The sequence below is a fragment of the Capricornis sumatraensis genome, chromosome 16, assembly GCF_032405125.1.
Source record: "Capricornis sumatraensis isolate serow.1 chromosome 16, serow.2, whole genome shotgun sequence".
In the NCBI taxonomy this organism is placed as follows: Eukaryota; Metazoa; Chordata; class Mammalia; order Artiodactyla; family Bovidae; genus Capricornis; species Capricornis sumatraensis.
In genome coordinates this window covers 31,790,282-31,810,092 of record NC_091084.1, presented here as the reverse complement: position 1 = coordinate 31,810,092, position 19,811 = coordinate 31,790,282, and the positions used below count along the sequence as shown (strand labels likewise).

Here is a 19,811-nt window from a genome sequence, read left to right as displayed (position 1 = left end):
GGTGAGGCATCCTATTACCACTTCTGAACACCTCAGCGTGTTTCTCCCATGTAACCACAACCCTGGCTTCACACCGAGGAAATCTCTAACAGACCTCTCTCTAAATGGTCTGTCTGGTTTTTAACTGCTGGTATGGGCACCCTGGTGGTTCTCTATTGACAACTCGGGTCCCTCTACAGACCCATGACGAGCCAAGACAGGTCTCCAGCAGAGGCTGAATACAGACAGCATGGTTTGCTCTGAGAGCAGAGTGGCCTATGCCTGGGTGTGGAGTGATCAAGGCCTGGTCCTCATATGAAACATCTCAACGTGCCCCACTAATACCTGGAAACAGCTGCGTTTACATTAAAATTGTTCTCTACTCTTGTCAAGACATCACCAGATTGAACTTCTTGGAGGAAGGACCTCCTTGGCACCCCCAGGGACTTGGTTCCTTGGGTTTTCTCTTTTTTCTGTTCAGATTTTCCATTTCTATCACCGATCTAGAACTTGGGAAACTTAAGTCTCCACCAGTTGAGCTTAGAGTGTCTTAGTGGGATTTTTCCCAGTAACAACTGCCACCCATGATCCAGACACTGAGAAATCAAGGCCTCCCTCCCTCTCCCTCTTGAGAGAGTGGCACCTGCTGTCACACCTCCTGGGCATTTCCTGAGTAGGATCAAAAACAACAGTGACTCAAGGTAGAGATTTCTCCCAAACATGCGCTGGCAGGGGCCTGACCTAGGAAAGATAATTTTCCCCAAACCACAAGTGAACAGGATGACCTTCCAAATGGAAACATTAGGCTTGAGCAAAGTGGATGGCTGAGCCCCTAATCCACGTAAGGTGCTCTGCCTCTTCTGTGACCAATTTTTCACGAGATGTAGAAGTCACCTGTGTGTTTCGTTGTCTTCTGCTGGGGAGCAGACAGACTACAGGTAAGGGCCCCCTCAAGGACGGGGGCTCAGCCCATCCTTGCTCCCAGCCCTTCCTTCTATACTTAACCTGTGGAGCTTTCTCATCCCCGTGGCAACAGGTCCTAGTGCTGCACAAGTCCCCAAACAGCCTATCGCCATGTTTCCTCACCCGTCAGCTTTGCCTCCTAGCAACTGGGATTGCGGTCCCCATTCCTTGCTGGCATCCCAGCAGGCCTCTCCCTAGAGGAGAGGCTCCCCTTGCTCCTGTTCTTGTGTGACCTTGAGCAAGAACCTCCCTCTTTCTGGGCCTTGGTATCTCATCTCTGAAATAAGGAGATTAGACCAGAGTTTCTCAAAGGTCTCAACTCAAATGTCCTCACTCTAAGTCATTTTTTCCCTAAACGCAAGTCCAATGGTTCCCTGATTCCATTTCCTAGAGCCTATCTGTTTTAAAGGAGCCAGTGCTCAGAAAACGCATCCTGCTTTCCGTTGGGGTCACCTTGTCCATGTTCTCATCTTGCCAGGGAGGACACGCACTCTAGAGACACCTCAAGTCCACCAGCTGGTCGGTGGCAGGGACAGGATGCAACTCGGGGATCTTGACTCCCCACCAGCTCTCTTTCATTTTAGTGCTCTTTTGGTCAAATAACTGACAGCATTTTTCAGACCTTTCTGCAGCAAACTACCCAGCCCTGTGTTCAGCTGAGTGGAACAGTAACCTGGGAACTCACTCACTTTACACATTCATATGTGCTAAGTCGCTTCAGTCGTGTCCAACTCGTGACCCTGTGGACTATAGTCTACCAGGCCCTTCTGTCCATGGGATTCTTACACGCGCATACAGCCAAGAGCAAACCAGCATGATCTGTTGCATACCTGGGCCACGCACCTCTGAGGGTCCCGTCCTTCACCGCTCTAGAGGCACAAATGAGCCCCTGGGCAGGAGACGGGGCAGCAGAGAGAACAGCATTCATAGTCCAAGCAAAGTACTTCATTTCTCTGGGCTTGTTTCCACCTTTGTAATCTGTGCACAAGAGCTACTCAGAATTGTGACTGTGAGAGTCTGGCACATAGTAGGTACTCAATGGATGTCCATTTCCCCCAGCCTCACCTCCATTTCCAGGACTGTGCCATCAACATTCCACTAAGATTCTCATAGCGAGTGATCCTTGGCAAATGCCAAGTTCCCCTGGCCGCTCAGAGTGTTTCTGACTTTTCAGGAATGCAATAAGTATAGTACAGCATCGCCCAAACCACACAGAGTTAGTGACGCAGAGCACTGTCTGGGCATTCCAAAGCCAAGGGCTGAGCTCTTCTGATTTCCTGGTACTTGGTGTGACCTTCCTCTTGGAGACCGCAGAGGGTGGGCTGGGATAGAGCTGCAGTCGTCCTGGCTCCTAGAGACTAAAGATCCAGGAACCAGAGGGGTGAGAGTCAAGGGTACAGATGGCAGTGAATAACGAGAGGAGAGAGTTTTTGACAGACTTAGTAAAGGAGCTGCTAAGTCACTTCAGTCGTGTCCGACTCTGTGTGACCCCACAGACAACAGCCCACCAGGCTCCCTGGTCCCTGGGATTCTCCAGGCAAGAATACTGGAGTGGGTTGTCATTTCCTTCTCCAGTGCGTGAAAGTGAAAAGTGAAAGGGAAGTCGCTCAGTCGTGTCCGACTCTTCGCAACCCCGTGGACTGCAGCCCACCAGGCTCCTCCGTCCATGGGATTTTCCAGGCAAGAGTACTGGAGTGGGATGCCATCGCCTTCTCCTTAGTAAAGGAGAATTAAGTGCAAATGCATGCCTAGAATGCTGGCCCTGGGAGCGAGCAAAAGGAAAGTGTTCCGATCAGAGGACAAGCCTAGACAAAGACAGGGTGGGTACAGTGTGTGCCAGCGACCAGAGAGAGGCCAGTCTGGCGGGAGTGGAGGTCAGGGGCCAGAGGCCCAGTAGGAGGGAGAGCTAGAGAGCCAGAGTGTAGAAGGTGACAGCTAACTTCAGCTGGCCTTGCCCTTCCTGGTTACGGAGGGGCCACAGAGAGCCAGGCAGGCCAGGCTTTTGCAAGAACCAAAGCAAAAGCCCAGTGGAGCTTCTGGGAGTCTGGAAATTGCCTGAGCAAGAAAAGGGGTCACTTCCCTTAGCTTGTTAGTTTTATCCAGAGTGGCTGGCAGGAAAGTCCATGCAGTTGCCCCTGTAGGGGCAAGAAAAGGGAGGGCTGGAGACACAAAGTCCTTGCAGGCAGCGAGGAGGTGGGGACACCCCTGAGAAGGAAGAGGCAAGAAGGCCAAGGCCTGGGGCCTGCAAAGGAGAAAAGGAAGCCCAAGAGGCAGACAAGAATGAAGCAAGAACCTGGGACTCGATGGCCGCCAGCAGAAAACCTCTCCGGGGCCTCAAGGCCCAGGCCTCCTTCACACACCTGGGCTCCAGCAAAGGCTGCCTACAGGGTCCTTGCCCATAGGCCCTCTTGCCCCCACTATTCTACACGGTTTGCAGAAAAAAACTTGGAAGGAAAGAAAAAAATAAAAAAGGAAAGGAAGAAAAGGAATAAAAGCTAAAAAATCAGAATCCAATAGACCCAGCTCTGAAACCCAGCACTGCTCCTTGCCAGCTGTGCTACTCTGGTGCCTCAGTGACATCTGGAAAAAGGGAACAAAAACGCCCCCCTGTCCTTGCCTCCCAGGACTGTTATGAGGGTCAAATGAGGCAACGAGTGAAGGGTCTAAGTTCTGTTTCTCTCGTTGTCCGTTTAGCCGAGCCCTCATCCGGCCCTGCCCTGGTGCCTCGCTCAGCCTACATTCTCTCCTAGGAATACTTTCACGAAGCAGCCAACTGCAAAGGGTGTCGTGGAGGATGGCCATGGGCAAGGGCAAAACCAGAGAGAAGCTTCCAGCCCTGCCTGCCTCCCCCTTGCCTCCTTTCTACCACTTTCTCACAAACAGGGGCTGTTCTGAGACCTGGTTCTGACCAAGCCACTCCCTGCTTAAATGGGTTACAACCCAGGCTCCTGAGGCCCACAGTGCTAACTAAGCAGCCCCTCTTTTCTGGAATCCCTACCCAACCCCCAAGTTTTACCTACTAAAATCTTTTTCAATTCTCTCATTTTTTTTAATTAAAAAGAAATTTTATTTGGCTATGCCAGGTCCTAGTTGCAGCATGTGGCATCTAGTTCCCTGACCTGGGATAGAACCCAGGCCCCCTGCATAGGGAACACAGAGTCTTATCCACTGAACCACCAGGGAAGTCCCTCAACTTTCAACTTTAGACCACATGTCCACCTCTTCCAAGAAGTCTCCCTGGCCGTTATAGCTATCGGTATTTACCATGTTAAAATTTGAAAGGAATCCAAATACTTATTAATTTTTAAATAAAATTTTAAAATAACAGTAAACCTTTTATATGCTAACATAAGTAACATTTTCTTTCTTTTCTTTCTTTTTTTGGCTGCACCACACAGTTTGTGGAATCTTAGTTCTGTGATCAGGGATTTAAACCACCTGATCGAACCAGTGACCCCCTGCAGTGGAAGCACAGAGTCCTAACCTTTGGGCTGCCAGGGAATTCCCTTAAATTTTTTTTTTTAGTCATGCTTAGATTCTTTATTTATTTTTTAATCTCAGTTTTATTTATTTTTTAATTTGTTTACATTACAATATTGTAGTGGTTTTGCCATACGTTGACATGAATCCTCCATGGGTGTACATGTGTTCCCCATTCTGAACCCCCCTCCCACCGCCCTGCCCATCCCATCCCTCTGGGTCATCCCAGTGCACCAGCCCCGAGCACCCTGTATCATGCATCGAACCTGGACTGGCGATTCGTTTCACATATGATAATATACAGGTTTCAATGCCATTCTCCCATATCATCCCACCTTCGCCCTCTCCCACAGAGTCCAAAAGACTCTTCAATACATCTGTGTCTCTTTTGCACACAGGGTTATCATTACCATCTTTCTAAATTCCATATATATGCATTTGTATACTGTATTGGTGTTTTTCTTTCTGGCTTACTTCACTCTGTATAATAGGCTCCAGTTTCATCCACCACATTAGAACTGATTCAAATGGATTCTTTTTAATGGCTGAGTAATAAAACTACATTTTCCAAAACAAAAAGAACTGAGGAAGGAGGATAGTATTTACATTTTTGCAAATCTCATTAACACCTGGCTGGATTCTCACCTGCTTCACATCAGGCAGCCTCATGAAACCATGCTGTGCACTCAGGAATGAAAGGGAGAAGGACAAATAATGCCTGTGTTATTTATGGACAATACTTTTGACCTTTTAAACCCTCTAAAAACAGTCCAGCCTTAGGACCCAGGAAAGCTTTCTCCTCTAGACAAAAATGCCCCAGGGCTCTCCAGCCGGTGAATGGAGAGGAACTGGAAACTTCCCTGGTAGTCCAGAGGCTAAGATTCTGAGTTCCCAGTGCAGGGGTCCAGGTTGGATCCCTGGTCAGGGAATGACATCCTACATGCCTCGGCTAAAGCGACTGCATGTGTCAACGAAGATCAAAGATATAGTACAACTAAGACCCGGCGCAGCCAAATAAATATTTTTTAAAAAATAAAAAGAGAGACACAGACATAAGAAAACAAACTTATGTTTGCCAGGGGGAAGGGGTAGTTAGGAAGTTTGGGATGGACTAATGCTCACTGCTATATTTAAAATGGATAACCTATGAGGACCTCCTGTATAGCACAGGGAATTCTGCTCAACGTTAAGTGCCAGCCTGCATGGGAGAGGGGCTGGGAGGAGAGTGGATACATGCATATGTGTGTATGAGTCCCTTTGCTGTTCACTGGGAACTATCACACTGTTAATCGGCTATATACCCCAATACAGAAATGTTTTTGGTGTTTAAAAAAATTAAAATAAATAAATAAATAAATAGAGAGAAGGGCTGGATGTGTGTGTGTAAGGAGAGCTGCCTCAGGGCCACAGACTCAGCCTCCCCACTTCTCTCCCTGCCGGGCTCCTCACTTAGTCCCGCCCCGTCACCAGCCTGCCTCGGGCCAGTGTAGAGGCGCAGAGGTGTGTCTGAGAAAATGTGCATTTTGGATTTTCCCAGTCCCGGGTTCAACTCCTGTCTCAGTATCTCACCGGCTGTGTGACCTTGAGGAAGTTACTGAACCTCCCGGGGAGCCGTAGGCCATCATTTGTAACAGGATTATGCGGCCTCACAGTGATTCAAGGAGAGAAATTGCACTTAGGACCTTTCACCCAGGGCTAGTGTGTAACAGACATTCTACAAACCATAGAAAAAAAAATACGCTGCTTCCCCACCTCCTGCCCTGCCCAACTCAGCCCGAGCATGGCCGAGTCAAAACAGATGACAATCCCTTTCCAGTCTCCCTGCGGACAGCTGAGCCAGGCGGGGATTTTCCAGGAGAACTTCGCTCCTGGAGAGAGAGGCACGGAGTGATGTAGTTTGCAGAGGGCAGATTTTCTATCCTGCAACAGCAGATGGCACCACCCACCAGAATTCACAGCCCATCTGAAGGGCCTGCGCTGACCCTGCCCAAGGCCTCAGGCACCTTCTCCTCCTCTGTCCTTTCTCCTGCAGCCTGAAGCGACCCAGGAAGCAGCAGCCAACCCCTCGAGTTCACAAGCAGCCCCTACACACCATGTCCCACCCACACCATGTTCTTGTCCTTGAGCACCCGGGTGCTTTAGGGGGACTTTCAAAGACCCAGCTTGGGTAATGCCTTAGTCACCCAGATACCAAGGAGCAGTTGTTGTTTAGCTGCTAAACTGTTGTCTGACTCTTTGCGACCCCATGGACTGTAGCCCACCAGGCTCCTCTGTCCATGGTATTTCCCAGGCAAGAATACTGGAGTGGGTTACCATTTCCTTCACCAGGGTATCTTCCCCTCCCAGGGATTGAACCCCCGTCTCCTGCATTGGCAGGCAGATTTTTTTACCCCTGAGCCACCTGGGAAACCTGGAAGGAGCAGAAGGCTGCTGTTTTTGTCCAGGGCCCTCAGGACTCGGGCTCTGAATCTGCCAAGTCCTCACACCTGGCTTTGAAGGCTCCTTCATGCTTGCAAGACTGCCCCACTGCCCTCCTTCCCTCCCTCACTCAACACCTCAGTGAGATTAAGAAAGGGGGTGACCAGCTCCCCACCACAGCCCGCACAGAGCACCCAGCTTCCTGTGCAGGGTGTCCTCAGCCATGGCCTGTGCCTTTAAGGACCACTGCTGTATGCCAGGGCCTCGACTTCAGCATCCTCAGCTGAGTTGGATTAAGCGACCATTCCATGCCTTTGCGAATTCCTTCTGGCTGTTGTCCCTTCCCCCACACGGAGAATGAATAGCCAGCGACCTGAGCCAGTCTGCTTAGGGCAGCAGGAGAGCTGGTCTAGCCTGACTGCCCTCAGCCTCAGGGAGCAGAGGCTGCCCCTTGAGAGGGGGACTAGGGCAGGAAGTGGGCTCTTGGGGTCTTGCGCTCCTGTCACAGGGACTCCAGAAAGCCATGCAGAGCCTAGAGCCATGAAGGACTGCTCAGATATCGTCGTCTGTGTGGAAACAACAGAGCTGAGCAAGGTAAGGGCCACCAGGGCCGCTCCCACAAGCCCCAGACGCCTGCCTAGGGCTGCTGTGCCCCATGAGCACACCTGCCAGGCAGCACGGCCACCGGCCCTCAGCCCTCAGATCTCTCCCTTCAGACTGAGTTCTGCAATCCTGCTTTCGAGCCTGAATCAGGGCCATCTTGCCCCCTCCCCACCCTCCGGGAGGACGCCAACTGCAGCGCCCGAGCTCCCTGGCAAGGTAACCATCTCAGGGGGTGACCTGGGGGTAGGACAATAAAGGCCTGGCAGCTCAGGGTGGTAGGTGAGGGATGCCCTAGGGAGAGGGCTCTCAAAACCCCGCCCTGCCTGTCTGCAGGTCGGCATCCCCGACGGCTGCAGCCAGACTGCCACTTCTCCTGGCTGTGTGTCCTCCTGCTGGCCGGCCTGCTGCTCCTGCTGCTCGGGCTGCTGGTGGCCATCATCCTGGCCCGTAAGTCCCCAGGGCCTGCTGGAAAAAGGGCTTTAGGATGAGACCCCATGAGCTCTTCTTCCCATGCCCCCGAGGGATCCAGAGCCTCTGAGGCCCCTCCCCCATCTTGTCACCTCCAGAATTGCAGGCTACAGCCCCACCGGGGGCCACCTACCGTCCACTGCCTTCCCGAGGCCTCGCCACCACTGGCACTACCCCTGCCACCTCCACCACCACCTCCCAGGCAACTGGAACCTCTAAAAGGCAACCGGAGGCAGGAGTGAGCCTAGCACCTCAGTCCGGTGAGTACTCAGGGCTGATCTTCCTGGAGAAGGCCCCAAGATGGCAGGAGGGGGACATGCAGGAAAAGGCACCTTGAGAGGAAAAAAAAAAAACTCTCTCTTCTTTTGACCTCTGATTGCTCACCTCCATCTCTGCAGCCTGTGGGGGCCTCCTTCCCGGCCCAAGGGGCTTCTTCAGCAGCCCCAACTACCCAGACCCTTACCCACCCAACGCCCACTGTGTGTGGCATATCCAGGTGGCCACAGACCACGCAATACAGCTCAAGATCGAAACTCTCAGCATGGAGAGCGTGGCCTCTTGTCTTTTCGATCGCTTGGAAATCTCTCCCGAGCCTGAAGGCCCCCTCCTCAGGTAGGTTCCTCTGTCCCCGGAGATCCCAACCCCCACTCTCTCATCCCTGTCCTGAACAACTGTCTGGAGGGCAGAACCAGGGAGGTGCAGAGGGAAACTCTTGACTGGGAGGAAGAAATGGAGAGACTTGGCCTCTGCGCCCAGCTCTGCCACCATCTTACTACATGACCTTGGGAAGGTCACTTCCCCTCTCTGACCTTGGCTTCCAAATCTGGAAGCTGGAGCTCCCACATGTCTTTCGCATGAATCAATGGTTCAAGGATGGACAAGCAGGTGCCAGGGAGGTCACGGCTCTGCTGGAAAGGAACAGAACCTTTTTTGACACATCGTCCCCAGGATGGGGCTTCAGGAAAGAGGACCACAGGGCCCAGGCAGGCTCCACTCCCGCTTGCCCTGAGCTCTGAGCCACCATCACCCCCAATCTGGCTTCTTGCAGAGTATGTGGGAGGGTGCCTCCCCCCACATTCAATACCAACGCCAGCCGCCTCCGGCTGGCCTTCGTCTCTGACAGCAGTGTGGAAGGATCTGGCTTCCATGCCTGGTACCAGGCTGTGGCCCCTGGACACGGTGAGTGTTCTCCTACCAAATGCCCAGCTACCCATCAACTGGCCAACTCCAGCTGCTCCCAGCCCTAAAAAAGCGGCAGAGATTCTAGAGGGTTCTGAATCCAGATGCCTACCCCCAGGGAGCTGTGCCCACGAGGAGTTCCCCTGTGACCAGTTCGTCTGCTTGCTGCGTGACTCAGTGTGTGACGGTTTCGCCAACTGTGCTGATGGCAGTGACGAGACCAACTGCAGTGCCAAGTTTTCAGGTGCAGGTCCGATCAGCCTCGGGGTGGGTACTGTCTGATCCAGGTGCAGGCTGGACCCCTCCCGGCCTGGCCCAGCTCCAAACCTGCCTGGTCATCCTTCTGACCCAGAACTTGTTTCCCATGGGCACAGACAAGATTCTTCACCGCCGTCACTGCCAGGCCTACTGGCGAAAGGCACAGAGCTTAGCAAACTCATGAGCCTCCCGCCCTCCTCTCTACAGGGTGTGGGGGGAACCTGACTGGGCTTGAGGGCACTTTCTCTGCTCCCAGCTACCTGCAGCAGTACCCTCACCAACAGGTAAGCCAGCCAGTGCTCCACGGGGAGGGCAGTGGGGCACGTGTGGGCACACCTGAGCAGCAGGGTTAGTGCGATTGAGAACGGCATGGCAGATACTCCTTGTACTCCTTGCTCAGAGATCAAGCAAACAGGAAGGGGACATTATTAAGTGCTTACTAGGTACCCAGCTCCTGTGCTGGGTAAGCTTATCTCTGAGACCAGACAAGTTAAAGGCCCTTCCACCAACGGTGTTGAGAGTGGTGTAGGCCAAGCCTGCCCACTCCCTACCCAACTTGCAACCAGGGAAAGCCCGTCTGGAGTTTAGCCTGGGGACCCTGATTGGAACAGGAGAAGGAACCCATAAATTACCCCACCTGTGCCCTCCCCCAGCTTTGTACCTGGCATATCTCGGTGCCTGCTGGACATGGCGTCGAACTGCTCTTTCACAACTTCAGCCTGGAAGCTCAGGATGAGTGCAAGTCTGACTATGTGGAGGTGTACGAGGCCCACAACTCTGGGGCCCTCAGCCTCCTGGACAGGTACAGGGCAGAGCCACGGGAGGAGCCGAGGATACACCCCACCTCCACAGCCTGCCGTCAAGGCTGCCCACAAATTACCACCCCCATTCAGTAGCCTCATTGTCCTCTCTTGCACCAAGCTGAAGGTCTCCTCGCTGTCACACTTTTTAAAAAGAGGCTTGTCCTTCTGCACCTGTCCTTTGTGCCTGTCCCTCTTGCCTCGAGTCCTTGCATTGCCTCCTCCAGGAAGCCCTCCCCAGGCCTCTCCCACTCCCAGTTCTCCTGGGTCCATTTCCAATTCCCCCAGAACCCTCACTGATTTTCCCTAGGTGGAAGTGGCTCAAGTTCAAGCAGTGTGTCTAGTACTTTGTCTACTGAACATGTGTGTCTTCCTCCCATGAGTCAATGACTATGCCTCCCATCCCCTCTGGCATTGTCCAGAACACCCAGCTCCCCCGCAGGCCTGCAAGAGGCCTCATGCATGCTCGCCCAGCCAGGGGGGCCCGATGTCAGGATTCCTGCCTGCTCTGGACAGGTTCTGTGGAGCAGAGCCGCCCCCACGTCTCATCTCCTCGCACCACCAGCTGGCAGTGCTCTTTAGGACAGACCATGGTTTCAGCGTTGGGGGCTTCTCAGCCACCTACCGGGCCCTCAACGCCACAGAGAGTAGGTGGCCCTGGGGGCTTGGGTGTGGGCAGTAGGGGCGCCTCCAGAAGAATGGGGAAGGGTTCTAGACCCTGGTCTAGGCACAGTGAAGGCCATGGGGATTCAGACATGTCCCCCCGTGCCTGCAGGCCCCTGTAGACCCGGAGAGTTCTCCTGCCAGGATGGAGGGTGTAAGAGTCTGCAGTGGATGTGCAGCACGTGGCGAGACTGCGCCAATGACAACTGCAGCAGCCCCTTGTTCCCACCCCCAGGTGAGGAGCCTGCCCTGCACTGCGGGCAGGGCTGGCAGGCCTGGGAAGGCTGGGTGCCCATCCAGAGAAACCCACGGGCACACATCTTAACAGTTATCCCTGTCCTTCCTGATGGGGGCTGAGGGCCCCCTGTTCAGACTCTGGACCACTTTACCAAATCCTGAAGAGATTCTCCCCTAGCCGTGGCAACAACATTTAGAGTTACCCCCAAGACAAATGGGAATCTGGGAGACGATGGTTCGGGCTTCAGGAACCAGCCTGGCCTTTGCCACACAGAGGCTCTCTCCAGGGCCCACTTCAGAGATGTGGGTGAGCCCTGGGGAATTCCTTCCAGATGGCTAGTGATTCTGCCAATGTCAGTGACCCTTGCTCCCTGAGATCACAGAGGTGCCTGCATGATGCCCGGGGCTGGCGAAAGATGCTTGGAGTAGGCTCCCGAGAACAGGAACCCTCGACATGTATATAAGGCATCTCTCTGTGTTAACTCCTTTGATTCTCACAACAATGGCAACCCACTCCAGGATCTTGCCTGGAGAATTCCATGGACATAGGAGGCTGGCAGGCTACAGTCCATGGGGTCGCAGAGTCGGACAGGACTGAGCAACTGACACTTTCACTTTCTTTCCATATTATTTCCTTTGGTTCTCACAACAAGCCTCATCTGACTCATAAAGGGTAATTAGGTGACTTGTCCCCAGTCACACAGCCAGTGAGTGCTCCCCAGGGTGACCCTCCCCTCCCCTCCCTGCAGAGCTGGCCTGTGAGCCTGTCCAGGTGGAGATGTGCGTCGGTCTGAGCTACAACACCACGGCCTTCCCTAACATCTGGGTGGGCATGACCACCCAGGAAGAGGTGGTGGAGGTCCTCAGAGGTTACAAGGTGCTCCAGGCAGAGATAAGGAGGAGCCCCCAGGAAGGGAGGGAACCTTGGGAGCCGGGTGCCTGAGGGCTCCTCTCGTCCTTCCACAGAGCCTGACAAGCCTGCCCTGCTACCAGAATTTCCGGAGGCTCCTTTGCGGGCTGTTGGTGCCCCACTGCACCCCACTAGGCAGCGTCCTTCCCCCTTGCCGCTCTGTCTGCCAGGAGGCAGAGCGCCAGTGCCAGTCTGGCCTGGTGCTACTGGGCACCCCCTGGCCCTTCAACTGCAACAGGCTGCCTGAGGCAGCTGGCCTGGAGGCTTGTACCCAGCCCTGACCCTGAGGCGGGGCCCTTGCCCTCTGCTACACACCCTCCTTTGCCCATCAGGGTGGGCAGGCAGGGGAGCAAGGGAAGGGGCCCAGCATGGAACTCTGCCCATCCCCCCCACTTCAGGGTCCTCCCAGGGAGGGGAAGAGGAGTGCTCAGTGGAGCTAGTGGGGCCCTCCCAACTTCCCATATCTTCCCCTATCCCTTAACTTTCCCCAGCTGCTGCAAACAGCTGGCCTGACTCCACGCTGTACCACTGACAATCTGGACCCCTTCCCACCCAAGTCTCTGACCTTAACTTCCTGTCTTCTGCCTTCCTCATCTCCCATCTAGTTTTTCAGGCTCTCTATCACCCCGCCTTCTGACATTTTCATTTATTCAACAGAAAATGTCATCTAGAGTCTAGTCGTGTGGCAGGGCCTGTTCTGAACCCTGGCCATCCAGCTGCCTACTGTTCTAGAACCCTCCACCCTCAGTTCTCAGCTTCTGTTTCTCCTGGATTTATCCTTGGACTCTGTTATCCTTGGTCTCTGTAGCGGCATCATCTCTGCTTCCAGCTCCCTGGAGCTATGGATGCCCTGAGCGTCTGTCAATAGTTCTGCCTCTCTGTGCCCGCCTCAAACCTCTCCCTCCTTTCTCCGCCAAACTTTGGCCGGCCGCCGCGCGACACCACGAGTTATTTCCCTGCTATTTCCCGGCCCGGGCTCTTGGCCCCCGAGCAACTGGTTTCCTCTTGGAGTCTGGGAGGAGCACAGCGGAGCCGGCAAGGAACGAACCAGGACCAGGGAGACACCGGCAGCAGGGGGGAGACTGGCTGGAGAGAAGCGCAGGGAAGGCAGCGCTGGGGGTCACCTGGAGGGTCTGAATTAGCGAGAGCCCCGAAGGCCACGGAGAGAGCGAGCAGCCCCGGGCGCCGGGAGGGGCGTGAGTGGGGCGGGGAGATGGGGCCGGGGGAGGGGACTGTGGGAAAGACTGGGCGCCGGCCGGGGCTGGAGGAGGAGGGAGGTCCGGTCTTGTCCTTCCCTCGGCGCGGGGCTTTAGAGGTTCCCGGGTCTAGGGACCCCTTCTTCTTCCCCACGCGGCCACTCAGCCTCGCTCAGGGACACGGCAGTGGGGTGGGGACCGAGCCGGCCGCGCTGGGAGTGGGGGCCGAGACAGGTCCCAGGATTCTTGGTCCCGACTCCTGTCCTGCCCGGCCCACAGACGACCAGAGGCCCGCGGCGTCAGGGCTCCGCGTGCCAGCGCCATGAGGCCGCTCCTCGCCCTGCTGCTCCTGGGCCTGGCGACCGGCTCGGCACCTCTGGACGACAACAAGATCCCCAGCCTGTGTCCGGGGCACCCGGGCCTTCCCGGCACGCCGGGCCACCATGGCAGCCAGGGCCTGCCGGGCCGCGACGGCCGCGACGGCCGCGATGGCGCGCCCGGGGCTCCGGGAGAGAAAGGCGAGGGCGGGAGGCCAGGTAAGCGGCGCCTCGGCGGCGATCGGTGGGGACGTTCCAGTGAGCGCCGCCCGGCTCTTGCCGGCGGGGTCCCGAGCTAGGGGTTCACGCCAGGGGGCGCCGCTCCCGTCCCCGCCCGACCCCGTCACATCGGGGAGCCGCAGAGGAGTGACTCGGCGGCGGGAGCCGGAACCCCTGGGACCCTCAGATCCGCCCCGAGCCCTGCAGGAAGTGGGGACGGGGCCCTGGGGCGCAGGGCGGCCCCAGCCGGGAAGGGGCGGCTGGGAGGCTGAGGGAGGGTGTGGGAGGATCCCGCGGGCGCACCCTAACCGCGCTGCTTCCCTCCCCCCTTCCACCCGCAGGCCTCCCGGGGCCGCGTGGGGAGCCCGGGCCGCGAGGAGAGGCGGGACCCATGGGGGCCACCGGGCCGGCGGGTGAGTGCTCGGTGCCTCCGCGCTCCGCCTTTAGCGCTAAGCGCTCTGAGAGCCGGGTGCCCCCGCCGTCGGACGCGCCCCTACCCTTCGACCGCGTGCTGGTGAACGAGCAGGGACATTACGACGCCGTCACCGGCAAGTTCACCTGCCAGGTGCCCGGGGTCTACTACTTCGCCGTCCACGCCACTGTCTACCGGGCTAGCCTGCAGTTTGATCTAGTCAAGAATGGCGAGTCTATCGCCTCTTTCTTCCAGTTCTTTGGGGGGTGGCCCAAGCCAGCCTCGCTCTCCGGGGGCGCCATGGTGAGGCTAGAGCCTGAAGACCAGGTGTGGGTACAGGTGGGCGTGGGGGATTATATTGGCATCTACGCCAGCATCAAGACAGACAGCACCTTCTCTGGATTTCTAGTGTATTCTGACTGGCACAACTCCCCTGTCTTCGCTTGATGCCCACTGGAAAGTGAGCTCATGCTGTCTCACTCCTAGGGGAGGAGGGGGTGACACCGAAGGCCTCATCACCCGGGAGGGCTGGCCCCCCTGGAATGTCCTGAATGACTGCAGAGGTGGGGTGGGGGCCTCTCTGTTCTGCTCCCGGCAGGGAATGGGGATCAAGGCTGAGATCAGGGCTGGCAGCATGGGGCAGTGGCTGGATTTCTGCCCTAGATCAAAGGGGTTTGGTAGTTCCCCCCAGTTGCTCTGGCCCGGGACCCCAAGGTGTGGTGCTTGCTTTCTGGTCCCCTGTCTCTCTGGGTCTTCCCTTATCCCTCCTGCTCCTGGGCCCTTTTTCTCAGAGATTATTCAATAAATCTAATAAAACCCTCCTACTGGCTTCTGTCTTTCTTTACTGGTGGAGATGCTTTGATTCTGAGAATGGGGAGACGAGGGAGCAGGGTGGAGGGAGAGGGTGTTCAGGCAGAAGGGAGGGCTCTTAGGCTAGATGGAGCCTGGGCCAGGAGATACAGAAACAGGCCCAGGTGATGAAGAGGCCGGTCCGCGGAGCTGCCACCCAAGCGGTGTAGGTTGTGAACAGGAGCGCCCTGCTAGGGATGGTGTCCTGGTGGGGGACTCCGGCCACCCAAGAAGGCACACCTTTTTCTAACTCAAAGATGTCATAAGAACTGGCTGGAGCTTCAAAACACACATCCCTGCCCTGACCAACAAAAAGGAACCTGGTATTTTCACCCATGGTTGCTCTGGCTCTGTGCCTGTTTCCTGGATGACTGGAACACTATTTCTCTGTCCCTGATGCCAGGGGAGTGAAGTGTCCCTGTCTGTCTATAGATGTTATTTCGGAGATGGCCACAAGGGGGCGCCCTAGTTCCAGAATGCAGCAGTGACCCTAGATAGCTTGAGCTCCTGGCTACTAGGGCGATTAGGTAGAGGAAGGGTTTTGAGGTCTCCCAGTAGGATTCCAGATGGGGTGGGGGATAATGGGGTCATTTGCTCCCAGCTCAGGAAGTTTATCTTCTCTCATAAAATGTTTATCCTCACATTAAACAGAGACTGGAAGGAACTAAGCCTCCCCTTGGTCATCTCCCCTTCCAGGGTTGGGGGAAGGGGAGCAGAAAAGCCCTTCCTCAGGCCTCTCCACTCCAAGATGGATGTGGGGAACGCTCCCTCACTGTGCTAGGCCACGCCACTAAGTCTGAGGTTAGCCTCAGAGCCCCTTCAATCTCTCTGCCTTGTCCCGCCCCTAACCCAATGACTAACAAACCCAGGCTTGCCAGGCCCACATCAGCTCAGGCTCTCAACGCAAAAGTGGAGGGGCCTCTCCTCAGCGTTTCCTCCTGACCTACCCCTTTCCCCGCTCCCCTCCTTCCAGAAGGCTGTCTCTGGCATTATGCTCCTACATATAACATACAATTATGGGGTAGTGTCCTGCCCCCCACCCCCACCCCTTTGCAGGTCATGTGAGGATTGATATGACCATTGGGGACTGGGCCCATTACAGGAGCTAGAGACAGGCCTCCCAGCTCTCCAAGAGGAGGCCCTGCAGCTATACTCCAGCCCATCATAGCGCCTCTCTGCCAAGAGACACAAAGACACCAACTCCTTCAGGAATCTCAGGATAGATTGGACTCCAGGCAGCAGAAGCCCCAAGTTCTCTCCTGGAAAGAATGGCACTAGAGGGAAAACTTGCTCAATGGGTAAGTTCACATTCCTCTTTCCGAGGGCTCAATTCTGACAAAATGGAAAAGATAGGGCTATGCTTAGTCACTCAGTCGTGTCCGACTCTGCAACCCCATGGACTGCAGCCCGCCAGGCTCCTCTGTCCATGGGGATTCAGGACAGAATACTGGAGTGGGTTGCCATGCCCTTTTCCAGGGAATCTCCCCAACCCAAGGATCAAACCCTACAGGTCTCTCACACTGCAGGCAGATTCTTGATTGACTGAGCCACCAGGGAAGCCTGGAAAAGATAGGGAGAGCTCTCCAAAGTCATGCATATGAGAGGGCACAAATTGGAGAAGGTAAAAGCAAATCTAGCCACACAGGGCACGAGCTCTCCCCAAGGCACCCTATCTCAGCTCTTCCCCTGCCAGTTCCCCCATCAACTACACTTGGGACTGAAAGACCCTGCTGCAGCATCCGTTACCATAACCAACCACTCACCCTTGCAAAGATGCACACAGAGGCCATCAGAGCTGTAACACTTTATTCATTGGATCCTGGGCCAGACGGACCCCTCAGGGAGCTGCATGCCCCTCAGCCCTGGCTCCTTCTGTATTTGGACTCTAGTGAAATGTGCACAGTCTTCCCTCCCCAGTGTCAGGGAGAGACGGACAGAAGGGGAATGTCATTTTTTTCTCTGTGATGTGGGGAGTGAAAGGAAGAGGAACAATCTGGTTATCCCTCCTGAGGTTCCCAGTGATGCCGGGTATCAGAGCATACATGGTCCCAAAGCCAGGTGCAAACATACACGTATACACACACACCTAGGGGGTAATTCTTGACCCCAGCTGTCGGGTCAGGTAAGGAGGGAGCCTTGTAAGATCACAACAGGTAGAAGCAGCTCAAAGGGCACCTGAGAGATACTACCCCCAAAGCCTGCCAGAGCATAGCAGCTCCAGCTGAAAGCAAATGTTCAAGGTAATTCTAAGGCCCTTGAATTGCCAAAATACCCAAATGACATTGATGTGCATGGGTGAAGAAGCTGGGAAGGAAGTGGGGAGGATGCAAGGAGAGAACCTACAAATCTGCAACAGAAAAACTAGCAGCGAAGTGGGGGGAGTCCCCAACGCTGGCATCAGGGTGGGCCCTGGCTGGAGGGGAGTCCACAGTGAACAGTCTCCGGGGCCTTGCAGAGTGATACCCTCACCACCCTTGGCATCACAGGGACCCACAGGGTAAGGAAAAGCTGTTACCCTGCCCCTACCCAAGTCACAGTCTTTCAGGGTTTCCCACTTCAGTGTCCTGGAGATGCAGCTTAGAGACTCAGCACGATGACGGTGGGGGCAGCAGGGGATGCAGGCCGGGACCCAGAGATCAGGTGTGAACATGGCCTGAGCACAGCTGGCTGCGTGGAGCATGGAGGGGTGGGCAGGAGGGAGGAGGAAACCTTCAGAGGTAGACGTTGAGGGTCTGCAGGATGCCCCGACGGCACAGTGGGCAGTTGCGGTGGTAGACGGGGTGGCGCATCAGGATCTCAGTGCAGGCCTGGCACAGGCACAGGTGCCGGCAAGGCAGCAGCAGCACCGTCTTGCTCTGGTCCTGGCAGATGACACACTTCTTCCGCTCCTCCTGCTCCTTCAGCAATTCCCACGGGTCCTGCCCAGCTACAGACTCCTCCTCATTGAGCCTCTCCCGGCCCCGGGCAGCCGTCACTCTGGCCATCCTGACCTCCTCTTCTTCTGCCTCCGATCGGGGCCCAGCTTCAGGAAGAGCATCCTGTCGCCATGTCCTGGCTGAGGGCAGCCTCCTAGGGCCACCCTGGGGGGCTCCAGGGGCCCCTCCCCGGTTTGGCCAGCTCGCCAGCTGCAGGCTACGGCTCCAGACTCGGCGCCAGGCCTCCAAGCCCAGAACTAGCCGAGAGAGCCGCACAACATCCTCTCTGAGCCGGTGGTAGGATGGCCGGGCATGGAGCTGACTGAGCGCCCGGGTGGCCAGCCTCAGGGTGAGGTCTGGGTGTAACAGAGTCACTGTCACTGCCAGCACGCAAGCCAGCAGCACCAGGCCAGTGAGATTGACAAGCACAAAGCTGGCCAGGAGGCGGGCAGCTGAGGCCAAGAGCTCCAGCACTAGCTGGCAGGGGGTCCAGAGAAGGATGGACATGGCCACGGCACTGCTGGAAATGTGGGCTAGGAAGGCAGCCACTACATCTGTCATCCTCCACAGCGGCCCCATCACTGCATCCCACAGGGCCAGCACAAGGGAGAAGAAGTTCTGAGTGCCAATGAGGCAGATGTTGACCAGGCTATTGATCACGTAGGCCACTAGGCTCATGGTGATGGCACAGACATCACAGATCTGACGCAGCAAAGCATGGCCATTGGAGACCATATTGAGGACACCCCGGTGGAGGATCTCCCGGCTCCTAAGCGCCCCATGGGAGGCCAAGTGCCCCAGGAGCTTTAGGCTCTCCAGGCCAGAACAGCAGCTGTACAGTACCGTAGACAAGGCCTGCAAGCCCCCACAGGTGAAGCGGACCATAGCTTCAATCAAGGCCAGCAGTGAAAGTAAGACTCCACGGCCCAAGTGCAGAAGACTAGTCAGTACCGTGTGTGGCAGGTTGTAGATGAAGGCCAGGAGCCAGGCCAAGGAAGCCAGGAGGGAGGACACCAGCAGGAAGTTGAGGTCCAACACCAAGGTCAGCACATCCAGCAACAGGCCCACCCCATTCACTACCAAGTACACAGCCTCCATGATAGGGCTATGGGGTTGGTCCCAAAAAAGTCTGGCTCCCGGCTGAGGGGGGTGTCAGGGTTGTCAATATTTGGGCGGAAGGGGGCTCAAGGATTAATCTGGAAGGGAAGTGAACGGTCTCTCCAATCAGAGAGAAACTGAGGAAGAACTGGGTTAGAAGTGGAGTCTCAGGGGAGGGAAAAAGGGCCAGGTGCCGATCCAGGACTCCCGGTTTTGAAGGCGGTCTGTTTGGGAAGAAAGAAGCCAAACATCTCTAAAGTGGAAGTGATCCCGGGCTGGAGTAAAAATCTCAGCTTTGGAGGCCTGCTGGTGGCGTACCACGGCCGGGCAATGGGTCAGATCGAGAGAAGACCGGGAACGGAAGGGATCGGGCCAGGCCGGGGCCGGGTGGGGGCGGCGCAGGCTGGGCGCAGGCTCGCGGTCCAGCTACGCAGGTGCCCCTGTCCCCTCCCGGCCCCCGTTCTCTGGGCTCGCGGCGCTTTGCGCCCAAGGAAGCAGGAGGGAAGGGAGCGAGCCTCAGCAAACCCCAGGCGCGGCCTCTACTCCGCTGGGCGCTGCCATCTTGTGTGAGAAAGGGTGGGGCAAGAGGCATGTCAAGGAGGGAGGGGCGACGAACTCTGGCCAATCGGTGAGACTCAACCACAGGAAACATCGAGCGTTCATTGGTCCGTTTGAACGGCGCCCAAACATATTCAGTGCTTTACAGAGGTGAGGCGGAAACAGATTGAAATCCCCTCCCCGTTGAGGTGGGGATTGGTCAATTGAAGGGCGGAGGCGAATCGCCCCAGCCCCGCCCCCTAAAGGAGCAGGACTTTGTGTGTGTGTGTGTTCCATGGCTCAGTCGTGT

At 56.0% G+C, this 19,811-nt stretch overlaps 3 protein-coding genes across 3 annotated transcripts; 2 read left to right on the top strand and 1 right to left on the bottom strand.

The window, feature by feature from the left end:
• The first annotated feature begins 7,380 nt into the window (after positions 1 to 7,380).
• On the top strand, positions 7,381 to 12,239 carry MFRP (membrane frizzled-related protein). Its single transcript, XM_068989254.1, has 13 exons — positions 7,381 to 7,434; positions 7,557 to 7,659; positions 7,777 to 7,890; positions 8,010 to 8,171; positions 8,310 to 8,523; positions 8,960 to 9,090; positions 9,209 to 9,334; positions 9,556 to 9,632; positions 10,002 to 10,150; positions 10,665 to 10,795; positions 10,924 to 11,046; positions 11,798 to 11,925; positions 12,015 to 12,239. Exons 1-13 carry the CDS (start codon positions 7,381 to 7,383, stop codon positions 12,237 to 12,239), a joined length of 1,737 nt encoding a protein of 578 aa, XP_068845355.1.
• Positions 12,240 to 12,985: 746 nt separating this feature from the next.
• Positions 12,986 to 14,904, top strand: C1QTNF5 (C1q and TNF related 5). Its single transcript, XM_068988955.1, has 3 exons — positions 12,986 to 13,154; positions 13,434 to 13,690; positions 14,032 to 14,904. The coding sequence occupies exons 2-3, from the start codon at positions 13,477 to 13,479 to the stop codon at positions 14,547 to 14,549; spliced, it is 732 nt and encodes a 243-aa protein (XP_068845056.1). The 5' UTR covers positions 12,986 to 13,154; positions 13,434 to 13,476; the 3' UTR covers positions 14,550 to 14,904.
• A 1,898-nt stretch (positions 14,905 to 16,802) lies between these two features.
• RNF26 (ring finger protein 26) lies at positions 16,803 to 19,492 on the bottom strand. Its single transcript, XM_068988813.1, has one exon. It carries the CDS (start codon positions 18,962 to 18,964, stop codon positions 17,663 to 17,665), a length of 1,302 nt encoding a protein of 433 aa, XP_068844914.1. The 5' UTR covers positions 18,965 to 19,492; the 3' UTR covers positions 16,803 to 17,662.
• Between the last annotated feature and the right edge of the window lie 319 nt (positions 19,493 to 19,811).